Source organism: Aquarana catesbeiana, linkage group LG05 (genome assembly GCF_042186555.1).
Source record: "Aquarana catesbeiana isolate 2022-GZ linkage group LG05, ASM4218655v1, whole genome shotgun sequence".
Lineage (NCBI taxonomy): Eukaryota > Metazoa > Chordata > Amphibia > Anura > Ranidae > Aquarana > Aquarana catesbeiana.
Window position 1 is genome coordinate 390,717,327 of NC_133328.1, and position 12,490 is coordinate 390,729,816.

Here is a 12,490-nt window from a genome sequence, read left to right on the forward strand (position 1 = left end):
GGTAAATAGAGTGGCATCGACTACATTACCACATGCCATGGAAGTCTGTCTATTGGGGTTAATTGAAACACTTGTACCAACAATGGCAAAACGCACACTGGTCGGGTTATTGCTATTTTATGCCCGAAAAAACATTGCCATACGGTGGAAGAAGCCGGCCCCCCTTCATTGACACAATGGAAAAGTCTGGTCAATAATAACCTTCCTTTATATAAAGACACATACTTCAACAGAGGGTGCCCGATGAAATACGATAGAGTCTGGCGTACATGGTTGGAGGATGTGGAAACAGCTGGTTGAGACGTCAAATAATATGATGGGGGGGAGCAGTGAGAATTTATTGGCTACGATTGGAGAGAGGACTTGACGTCTTAAGTGACCTCTAAATAGATACAAGAAGAAGCGAGCCATAGGTTAACTCATCATAAGATAAATAACACAAATTATAATATCTTGTCATGTGATGTGTAGGATACTTTGTATAAGCACCACAGTTTTTCTTTTTCTTTTAGTCTTTAAGTTGTATATGTATTGTTTGTCTTGAAAATGCAATAAAAAAAATTATAAAAAAAAAAAAAAGAAAAAGGCAAGCTGGCAGAGGTTTAAAGAATGTGCTACTGATGGCTTGGTGGCTTGGGTAACACAGCATACCTTCAGAGATCTGTTGGAGTCCATGTCTCGACAGGTCAGGCCTGTTTTGGCAGCATAAAGGGGAATTACTTAATATTAAGTGGGTGATCATAATGGTATGGCTGATCAATTATATGTGTGGTCTATTTAATAGATCATCATAGGTTCAAAAATAATATATTTTATGAATAAAATTACATTATGGTTGTATCGTTTTCAGAGTTTTTCCATTCAACATTTTACAGCCATATAATTATGCAAAAATGGAGCTTAGGTGCAAAGACTTTTAAGAAGAAAACTTCCAATGGCAACTTCATGTTTCCCATTGAAGTTTGATATAAAACAAGGATTTTATATAGTCGCTGGTGGTAACAGGACATTTTCATGTTAGCACACTTCTCATAAATAATCCCCATTTTTGTGGATGAGTAAGGCCACTAGAGAGATCTAATTCGTTTTAAAGAATTGTTTAAACAATTCTAAACTTTGGTATTTGTTAAACCAAAACTAGCCTGAGGCAAGAAAGGCAGCTTACCTATGGTAAGTGAAATGCCCTGTCTCAAGGCATTTTCCACCATAGTAAACTACACTCAGACTGTATGCAGAGGCTTTCAGATGAATGTACTTTCAGTTGATTAATTAAGTTGACTTCTGACCAAAGATACACCCACTGCTATGCTGTTGTTGGCCGGTTTACTATGATGGAAAATGCCACAAGTACACTTTAAGTGTGTGTTTGTCACACATTCATCTTCATTTTTCCTGCTATGGGGAAAGAAATCTCAGCAGTAACTTTTATTATTGACTTGGAGCGATAAGCGAGAAGTTCTCAGTGACAAATCAAGATATCAGTACACAAGCACAGTTGACTGCATTTTGATTGGCACTGATGCTAATCCCACCAGGAAAACACTTTACACATTATAAGATTTAAACTTACAGTTGATGCTGGAAAAGCCAGAACAGAGAAGATAAGGTCTTTGCAATAGATAACGAACTTTACTAATTTAATTTCTCTTATTGGAAGCAGGAGATCCGTCAAAAAGGAGACAGCATAAAACAGTGTCTGCAAAACCTAAGACATATAAATATATTACATGTAAGTGCAAAACCTGAAGATAATTTTTTCATAGTCCTACTGATTATAGTTAAGTAATGTTACTGTATGTTAAGCAGAATCAGTATCTAGTGCATGACTGATTAAACCATTAATGAAACTGGCTTATTTCATTGATTAGTAATACTCATAGTATTAAAAATCACCATAATAAACGTATATTCTTTATTATAGTCTGTCATCATCATCTTCATCACAAAAATGTAATGATGTTGTTTTTGTAGTTTGTATGTGTTATAGCCTCTGTCAAATTTCAATTGCTTGTCTATACCCTCCTGGGTTGTTTCTTCCTCTCCATCGTCACCAGAACAGAAAGTGATAGGAAATCCAAAATGTTACAGCTCTCACAAGAACAGAAGGGACAGCCTCCACTGTGTACCCATGTTTTGGTGACAACTGTATAACAGAGAATAACATAATTTTTCTCAGTTTGGAGAGATGTTCTCTCAAAGTCTGTTGTGTACCCTGGACAGAAAGTGAAGATAAATCTCTTCAAAGGGACACAGACAGCAATATAAAATAAAAGGGGGCTATCCATTGCATTCTCTATCTAAAGCCAGTAAAAAAGTTTTGTCTAGGGCAGCCTTTCTCAAACTTTTTTACATGAAGGAACCCTTGTACTAACTTTCTGGGCTCAGGAAACCCCTGCTAAAAATTTCTATATCTAAAGCTCACAGTACTAGTGTGATGGTCACTGGAGGGACAGCTCCTTACATTGCTGGTCATTAAGACGAAGTCCATCTTACAGATAGCTAAAAGATCATTGGTGTCAGTGGTTACTTATCTGAGAGGTAGAAATTCTTCACAGCTCAAGGAACCCCTAACAAGCACTGAAGGAACCCTAAGGTTCCACGGAAATCTGGTTGAGAAAGTCTGGTCTAAAAATACACTTTAAGACACTAATTATACAATATAAGTGCATATATAACCTTGCCTTAAAATATACTGTATATATAGATATTGGTATTGCACCAAACACGGTAGCAGTTGCTGGAGGGAAACCGTATACTTTATAATTCCTTATTATTGTTGGCTCACAATATCTAATAATGAATGCTAAACCTGGTTAAGGGGCTATACAAGACAAGGATGGTCATTTTAAATGACTCATCTTATAGGAATGTGAACTGAATATATGGACAAGCCAGCCCACTCTCTTTCAGAAATGTGCCATTTTCCTTGGAAGGCCTTATTTCTTGCAGTGGGTGTTGACCGTTTCCTACATTTAAGTCCTCTATATAACACAAACACAGCTTGCAATACTTGTCTCACCCAGAACTGCCATAAGGCATGTGTCTGGTCCTGATCCACGGCGCCATGCCATATAATGGGGAGACCCATGGCAGAAACAGCATCTTTAGTTAGGTTAGGTTTAGTTAGTTTAGTTAATTCTTGTTATATTTTCTTTATCTTTATCTGTATCTGTCATTATCTTTTATAAATGGTATACTTATAAGTAATTGTGTGATCTCTCCCTTATAGTGGGGGAGGGCATTCACTCAATGTATCATTAAGCAAATTTTGCAGTGAGATTGACATGCACATCTGTAGGGTTTAGTAACCACCGATTAATATTCTTTGGCATTCATTGCACATACAGTACATCACATATTTGATTAGCACATTTATTTGCAAGTGTACCAACTGAGGTGAAAAAATCATTGCAGTACAACTTGCAATAATTCTCTGGGGATCCACTGTCAATAGTATAGAATCTAACTTTTTCATTTTTTTATGATTAAAAGAAAAAAGTAGAAGAAAAAAAATGAACCATTCAAGTGCTAAACTGGTATTTAAAAGGTATAGGTTCATATTAAGCCAAAAAAGCTGGTACTGTACTTTAAAGCTTAATTCCAGGCAAACAGCTTAATACACTGCAGGGGTTAAATGCTCCAGCAGGCTCCCTCTATTTTTTTGAATGCTACGCCATAGTCTCTTCTCTAATGTGCTCCAGCCAAAGGTAGCCTCAACTACATTGCAAGACCAATAGTCCTGCAGAGTATGTGAGGATGCCAAGGGAGAGAAGAACATTGGTGGCCAAGGGAGCGAGGAATAAGAGCATTACAGCCTTTTCCTCTACCCCCTAGATGTAAGCAGTATGTAACATTTGCAGCATTTGGGGGGGCACTGCAATTTTTCTTTTTTTTTTCCTGGAATTCAGCTTTTGTATACATATTATGATCTAAAAAAATACATAACCTGGAGTTCAGCTTTAAATATTTTATATTAATTATACTGTATATATTTCATAATATTGTATTAACATTTAATATGATAAAGATTAAACAAATGTGAATACTGCAATACAATAGCACTTTTAATCTACTTTTTCATCAGTTTTCATCCCTTTAATCAACTAGATTAGAATTAAAGTTGACCTAGCCAGACAGCTAAATATGTCACTGAAATATGTGCATGTACAGTAGATAGTTTTACGTGCTAAAAATTAGATTTTTTTGTTACTCACCATAAAATCCCTTTCTGCGAGTTAAATGACAGACACTTCTCATTCTTGAACATAGGGTTTTAGAGTGTCACCTACTATAGGACACTCGACCGAAAAGAACACAGCACTGCCTATGAGCAGTTCCAGCTGGTATAAACCACTCCTCTTCTATTAGTCACAAAGCAGTATAAAAAGTAAAAGAACCAAATAGAGGGGTGGGTACTGTGTTTGTCAATAAACTTAGCAAAATGGATTTTACAGTGTATAATAGGAAATCAAATTTTTTCTTAAGTTCATTGACAGACACAGCTCTTCTCATTCTTGACCACCAGAATGTCCCAAAGCAGTGCCTTAACGAGGGTTGGGCAAACAAAAGCTGTAGCAACCAGGCAAACATGGCTGACACCCCACCCCCCAAGGGAAAACAAAGAACCTTAAACAGCAGCCTGCAATACCTTGCAGCCAAAACAAACTTCCAAAGATCCGAACACATCAACTTTGTAAAGTTTGGTAAAAGTCTGCACACACAACCAGGTAGCTGCCTGTCAAATCTGAGACACAGACGCCTGATGTTGGAATGCCCAAAAGGGACTTGTCCCCATGGGAGAGTGTGCCATGACAGTGAAGATGGAAGTCCAACCTTTAATGGCATATGCCTGAACAATAGTCTACCAAATCCATTAGGAAATAGTGGTCTCTCAGAACCTGGCTTTTAATAGTCATGCCATCAAAACCAATGATGGTAAAGCAGGGGGGAAAATCAACCCTTGGGACAGAAGATCTTCCAAAAAGGCAGCCGCCAGGGGGCTTCTGTGACTAGCCACACCCCTCAGCATACCAGGGTTGTTGAGGCCAGTTTGGGGTGACCAGATAGACCCTTCAGTCTCTATCCTGTGCAACAGGTAAGGAAGGGGCTTGAGAGGAGGAAATGTATAAATGAGACAATACTGACCCCATGGCACCACCAGCGCATCCTTTGAATGCATCAGGGGATCCCTTGCCACAACCCTCCACACCTTCCTGTTGAGGTGGGACACCAGGAGATCCACATCCAGGGTGCCCCAATGTAGACAGATCTGACATAACACGTTCAGGTGTAGGTACCACTCTCCCTAATCAAGAGTCTGATGACTGAGGTAGTCTGCATGCCAGTTCTTGACACTTGGAATGTGCACATCAGAGAGAGTTGGCACATAAAACTCCATGCACTGAAGAATGCGTGAGGTACCCAGCACTGTTTCTGCACTGTTGCCCTAGTGGTTGACATCGGCCACCACAGTGGCATTGTCCAACTGGGTCCTGACTTTGTGCCCTCAGAGAAAATCTGTTCTCTGATATAGACACAGCATGATTGCTTGTAGCTGCAGGACATTGATGGGCAGCCGATCCTCCACTGGCATCCAATGACCCTGAGCCGACCTTGATCCCAAGGCCCCTCCCCAGCCAGACTGACTGGTGACCATATGACCACTGTCCAGTGGAGGGGGGAAATGGACTTTCTGGACTGAGGGATAGGGAAACCAAAGCCACCAAAGAAGAGAGGCCTTGGCCGACACACCCAGATGGATCTGGCTGTCCAGGGAAGCGGGAGATTTGTCCCACTTGTCTGGGATTTCTCTGCAGAACCCTCCTATGGAACTGCATATACAAGACCACCTCAAAGGTGGACACCATAAGACCCAGGACCTGCATGCAAGACTGCAGGAAAGACTGTCTGTGGGGCAGGAGCAGTCCAAAGTTTCTGGAGCTTGTCCTTTGAGAGGAACACCTTGGTCTGCACTGAGTTGAGAATCAGACCCCTCCAGCCTCCTGGTAGGGGTAAAGGCAGACTTTTTGAGATTCAGGACATATCCAAATTCCTGCAGAGTGTGCATAGTGTTCTTCATGTTGTCCATTGATGCAGAATAAGTCTCTGCTTGCAGGAGAAGGTCATCAAGGTAGCCAATCACAATGATCCCCCGTTGTCTCAGCAAAGCCAACACCAGGGCCAGCACCTTGGAAAAAAACCCAAGGAGAAGAGGCCAGGCTGAAGGAAAGTGCCACAAACTGATAGTGCACATCCTGAACTGCAAAATGCAAGAAGCGTTGATGCCAAATACAGATGGGGACGTGCAGGTATGCATCTATTATGTCTATGGAGGTTAGGAAATTCCCTGATGAAGGGAGGCCACTACTAACCAGATGGATTCCATCTTGAAATTCTGCACCCATACAAAGCAATTCAGGGCCTTGGATGTCCTGGATCAGTCACATGCCGCCATTTTTTGGTACTATAAACAGGCTGGAGTAAAACCCCCCTAAACCTCTTCAGCTCCGGGAATGGGGCAATCACTCTCTGGATTAGCAAATCCTGCACCACCCTGTACAAAGCCCACAGGCAAGATGGGGAAGGTGATGTTTTTGCCGGACACAATCAGTTCATGTACCCAGTTGTTGGAGATGAGGGATGTCCACAGGCCAGCGAACCAGTGAAGGCAACCCCCCCCCACCCAGGAAATGAGCCTTCTTGCTGAGGAGGACTTGTCCACTTGTTTCGGGGCCTTGTGAGGCCAGAAGCGCTTGGAACCATCCTCTGGGGCACTGAAGGGCTAGGAGTCCTTGCCTGAGGAGCCAGGACAATAAAAATGCCTCTTGTGTGTAGAGAATGAAGGATTGGGCTTACAAAGTGGTTTCATCTCCTGCTTGGACTGTGGGAGGAAGATACTCCTGCCACCGATAAGGTTCTTGATAATGTCATCCGTGGTAGCATCGAAGAGATGTTCACCCTGGAAGGGTAATTCTGGTCAGCGAACCAACACTTAGGACAAAGATTTTGCTGAAGCACCACCACCAAGACTGAGCCTGAGCTTGGAGAGTAGAGGGGCTGCATCCAGGGATGCAATACATACTGTATGTACTGTATTTAAGGCCCTGGACCAACTGGTCTGCCAGTTCCACATACACTAAGGACACCTGTCCTGTATCCACACCTTGTCATAATAGCTTGGCCCGCTCAGTAATCATCGGAGACATGAGCGCTGACCGATTCTGCCTTACGGTCCACGGGATCATTACAGGTGGAAGACTCCTCCACTAGTATCATGCTTGCTTTATTCAACTGAGATATGGGGAGATCCACAACAGGGAGAGAGGTCCATTTTTTTTAGAAGGACCTCCTTAAAGAGATATTGTGCCGGAAAACACTTTGGAAACACAAAGGGTATTTTGGACATTCCCAATATTTGTAAATTAATTTATCAAAATATGCAGGGTAAGGAAAAACCTTTGTGGACCTAGCTGGCTTGTGCATACCAAAGGGGATGGCCACCTCATTGGCAGCCCCAGAAGTATCCTTAGATTTCAACGGCTGCCACGCAGAGGTAATCAGTGGGGCCACAAGCGCCTTTTCTTGCATGGCAACTAAGGACTCATTCTCGCTATTTGAGATATCAGGGATCGCGTCATCCGGGCCCGCAGGGAAAGATGAGCCCATGGCTACAGAGCCTGACTCAGTTGCCTCCAAAACGGAAGGTGAGGGCAGGGCATGCTTCTTGCTTACCTTGCACCCAAATACCACCTCCACCTGAGAGACAACTCAAGGACCGCAGACAGTGCATCTAATGGGAAAGAAGCCCCAGAGGAACCCATCACCTCCAGGAGGGAAAGCTTGCATATAAGACTCCATAGGGAACCTGGCATTGCTGAGGGATGTCCACTAAAAAGAGGGACACCACAAACACCCCTGGGCAGTCACAGCAGAGAGAGAGCGGGTACCCCAGAAGAACTCCCCACCGTCCAAGAGCCCAGCTGTTGAGGAGGAGCACTGTGAGCTGTCTGCACTGTCCTGAGGCTGTAGACCATATGTAAAGTGCACCAATCGGTCCTGAGGTAACAGGAAAACCACCCATTGTAATTCAAATGAAGCACTGAGTAAGATGCTTGCTGCCTATGGCTACAGGAAAATGGCCACCCATACAGTAACCCAGGCCCATGACCCATGTGGAAAGGACCATGGCAAAATGGCTGCTCACCAGTCCCCAGGAAAATGGCTGCTGCCAAACCACAGGAAAATTGCCACCACAGTACACATACATGGGCACAGCAAAAATAGCCACCACACTCTGGGGAAAATGGCTGCTAGCCACCCAGAGCACATGGGCCCAAAAGTCAGGCTGCCATCCCCCACTTTCTGGAGCTACAACCCAGAGCCCAGGGTGAGAATCCCTTAACCTGCAGGTACCTGCACCGCACCCCAGATAGCAAAGCCTGCGGATGGTGACGGCTTTGGGGGGGGCAGCGCCTGCAGCCAGAAAGGCCTGAAGGGGAGGAGGAAAACCCCACAATGTTGACCACTCCAAGAAGTAACCAGGCCCTGCACTGCACCTCCAGAGGGAGGGAGGCATCTACTTACCGATCCAAGAGGACTGAGGGTAATGCTCACATGACAGATCTGCCTCCCACCAGGATGGGGGCTGTTGGCCAGGGTAGCACTGTGACACAGACAGCAGGTTCCCAGTCATTAGTGTCCCCATGAGACGCTTTACTTGCTGGCCACCCCAGTCCAGGATGGGGCTGTCGCAGCCAACCCAGCATTTAGCTAAAGGTCTGCATGCACTCATTGGCCATAACTACTGGATCTAGATTATCCAGCCTGTCACCCAGCCTGTCTGTTGATTAAGATCTCCACAGGAAAAAATCCTAGGAACAAAGAAAAACAGGAAAAAAACTATGGATCAACAGGTTCCAGGGAACTAGGTCCTCACTCCCGAAACACTAGTCAGAAATAACTGACTCGCCCATATCAGAGATGAGGTTTATACCAGCTATGGTCAAGAAGAGAAGAGCTGTATCAATCAATGAATGCAAGAGAAATATTTGTAACACCTCTGTCACACTAAACAGCCAAGAGGAGGCACCACTTACTTTGTCACAGTTAAGAACTACAACTGTGCCATCTACCCATAGCTAGTCTGTCAATTACACAATAAAAGAGCAGCACACAATGCACATCTATGTGTTCTCCCTTCATGTGAGCATGTCCACAGTGTTAGATTAACAGCACTGTGCACTGCAGAAAAACTCTGAATGTCTGATTTCTGACATGCAAAAGACTGCAAGTAGCTAATATAAACATGAATTTAAAGTGTTTGCACTAGCTGTATTTAAAAGGCTTTATTTTAGTATTAGTTCATTGCATTGTATTTTTCTCATTGCATTTTTAATACACCTAAATAGTGAAAAGAATATTTACACCTGTCAGCAGATCTCTTATAAATTGAATGTTTTCACATTTTAGATGAAATTGTAAGCCAGAAAATTAATAAATAAAACAAAATTGATTCCCATGCATATATTTCAGCATTTGCTTTATCGTACAAATCACCCAAGGCTTTTCTCATTAATAGTTCACCCTATTTTGTATCTAAAGCCTTTTGTAAATCAGATTTTGTTTGGGCAGAGTTAACATAAAGGTCCTATAGACATACAGTACCAACAAGCATTGCGTCTCTTTTGTGGCTACTGGGTGTAACACTGTGCATGGCTGACGTTCACTGTACACCCAGAGGATTTTACGTGCAGATACCAGTAAATAAATGGAGTGACCACAAGTTGAAGAATGCAATGAGCAATAAAGAATTCCTTGGTCTGTATGTCTGCTTCAGCAATAATTAGGGGTCCTACTTTCACTGTTGGGTTTTTATTTAGGTAAAACACAATGGGATGTGCTAAAACACAGAAGGTTAGTGGATGTACTCAAATTTCCCAGGCTGAAACAGATAAAGCTCTTGCTGTTAGGGGAATGGAGAAATAAGAAGCCAGGGGTGGACAATGCCCACCTAGCTCCACCTAGAACCTAATAACATAGGTAGAATACCATGGGTAGAATGAGTCTTTAATAACTTGTAGATGTCTAGATCTGTATACTTTTCTGAAAAAGAGAATCAGTATGTGTTTAAGCGACTCTCGACCATGTCATGCAGATATACTGCAACACAATGGCTCTCCTGGGTGAAATCACGTACGGGTACGTCCTACCCTTTTTCAGCAACCAGAGGGCCAAAAAATGGTAGACGGTGGGGGACCTGTGGCACGTGGCCAGTGGGCACGATCGCCGTCAGACACAAGCGATCGCCTGCACAAGCGCCAGCATGGGGAATTGTGTGTGTAAACACACATATCCCTGTGCTGTCAGAGGAGAGGAGCCATATCGTTTGTTCCTACTAAGTAGGAAAAATGATATGGCTCCTCTCCTAGTCACTCACATCCCCATACAGTTAGAACACACCTAAGGAACACACAATTAACCCCTTGATTGCCCCCTAGTGTTAACCCCCTCCCTGCCAGTGACATTTACACAGTAATCAGTGCATTTTTATAGCACTGATCGCTGTATAAATGCCAATGGTCCCAAAAAAGTATCAAAAGTCTCTGATCTGTCCTACTCAATGTTGCAATACTGCAAAAAATTGCAGATCGCTGCCATTACTAGTAAAAGATAAAAATGCCATAAATCTTTCCCATAGTTTGCAGACGCTATAACTTTTGTGCAAACCAATCAATATACGCTTTTGCGATTTTTTTTTTTACCAAAAATATGTAGAAGAATATATATTGGCCTAAACTGGTGAAGAAATTCGTTTTTCTAAAAAAAATTTGGGGGATATTTATTATAGCAAAAAGTAAAAAATATTGTTTTTTTTTTTTCAAAATTGTCTCTCTTTTTGTTTATAGCGCAAAAAATAAAAACCACAGAGGGGATCAAATACAGCGTCAAACAACCGCGCAATTGTCAGTTAAAGCGACGCAGTGTCAAATTTTAAAAAGTGCTCTGGTCAGGAAGGTGGTAAAATCTTCCGGGGCTGAAGTGGTTAATAAATTGACATAAAAGGTCAGTAAAAGTATAAGAAGCAGAGACAGTAATCCAGTCTCTCTCTACAGTCCATGGTAAATTGATGTCATAGTCAATGGAAGGGCTGCTTCTTATATTTTTGATCATTGGGTGGAATCCCCTCCTTACAGATATCTAAAAAGATCACTATTGTCAACAGTTACTAATCTAAAAGGCAGAAATTGCTTATTGCTCAAAGACCCCTTGCAAACTCTGGAGGAACCCTAGGATTCACAGAACTCTGCTTGATAAAGGCTGCACTAATCACTCCTTTTCCACTATCTACTTATTTCTTGAGGTAAAAATTATTAGCCAATAAAAACAAGTCTTTTCACACAGTTACAGTTCATCCACAGCATGTATCAATGCAAATATCACTTCTACATTGCAAAATATTATATGAATTAAAAAAGACATTGAATGAAAGTAAATCCTTACCACATTAAGTACTGTCAAGTATTTCCACTGCCCACCATACAGAAAAACTCCAGCTGGCGGATCTTTTGGACTAACAGAAAAAAGTAAATAGGCGAGGAAAAAATACCATATAAAAACTGAACAGTGATACATAAGGAGAGAAACTGTGGCCATGATGATCCAGCAATCTCACAACAGTCCTACTGGCTAGTTTCTCTGAGCGGTTCTTGCTGTGCTAGCTTTATTGAAGACACTGAGCTTTGTTCTGATTCATAAATTCGATTTGGAATAAATTGATTCTCCAGTGTTAGTTAACAGTGCTCATGAAACTTTCTTGTAGGCTGTGGATTTTAAAGATCAGCTCTAGATCAGAGAAGATTAACGTTATATAATGTCATATGAAACAAGCAAGATCTTTGTTTCTTGAAGACTCTTACGTGAAAAGAAACAAAGATCATTGTTAGATTTCTCACTCTGAGCTTATTTTTATCAAATACCTAATTCAAGCTGTCATTTTCTGTACTGACACTATATGATTTTAACATAAGAAATTCAAACACATGTACCAATTACATAGAGCAGTTGTATAAAGAGTTGCATTAAGTTGTATAATACCCTTTCCCGATACATTATTTATACTGAATTTGTTTTGGACCATATTAAATGTATGTATGATAACTAACTAAAGCCTATATAGAGTAAATAAAGGGAAAAGTGAATGTTATCACTGTATCTCTCTAAAATATGAAGATTGTTTAAACATTATGAAAGATATATTCTTTGTGGAGCATGTTATCTTATCTAATAATGCAAATACTAATGTGCAAAATCTAGTAACCTACAGCAACCAATCATAAATCCTACACTGATCTAACTACAGTACCTTGAACCCTAGTTGTTATTGGTTATTGGTTTTTGCACTCAGCATTGTCCTTTGTATTGAATTAGAAAAACTGAACACCAGGCATGTATCTCTGAAAGATTTTGTACCAAGCAGTTTAGAAAAAAAAGC

General features: G+C 41.6%; 1 protein-coding gene across 3 annotated transcripts in view; it reads right to left on the minus strand.

Moving 5' to 3' along the window:
* Positions 1-11,779, minus strand: part of ADTRP (androgen dependent TFPI regulating protein) — a 104,742-nt gene extending 92,963 nt beyond the window's left edge. For 2 of the 3 annotated variants that reach the window (XM_073631063.1, XM_073631062.1), the window contains exons 1-2: positions 11,500-11,779; positions 1,571-1,705 (exon numbers count right to left, since the gene is read on the minus strand). In XM_073631063.1, coding sequence (XP_073487164.1) covers positions 1,571-1,705; positions 11,500-11,652 — 288 coding nt within the window. In that variant the 5' untranslated portion in view covers positions 11,653-11,779. The remainder of the gene's footprint in view (positions 1-1,570; positions 1,706-11,499) is intronic. The other variant, XM_073631064.1, reaches the window with a different exon arrangement.
* Positions 11,780-12,490: the final 711 nt, after the last annotated feature.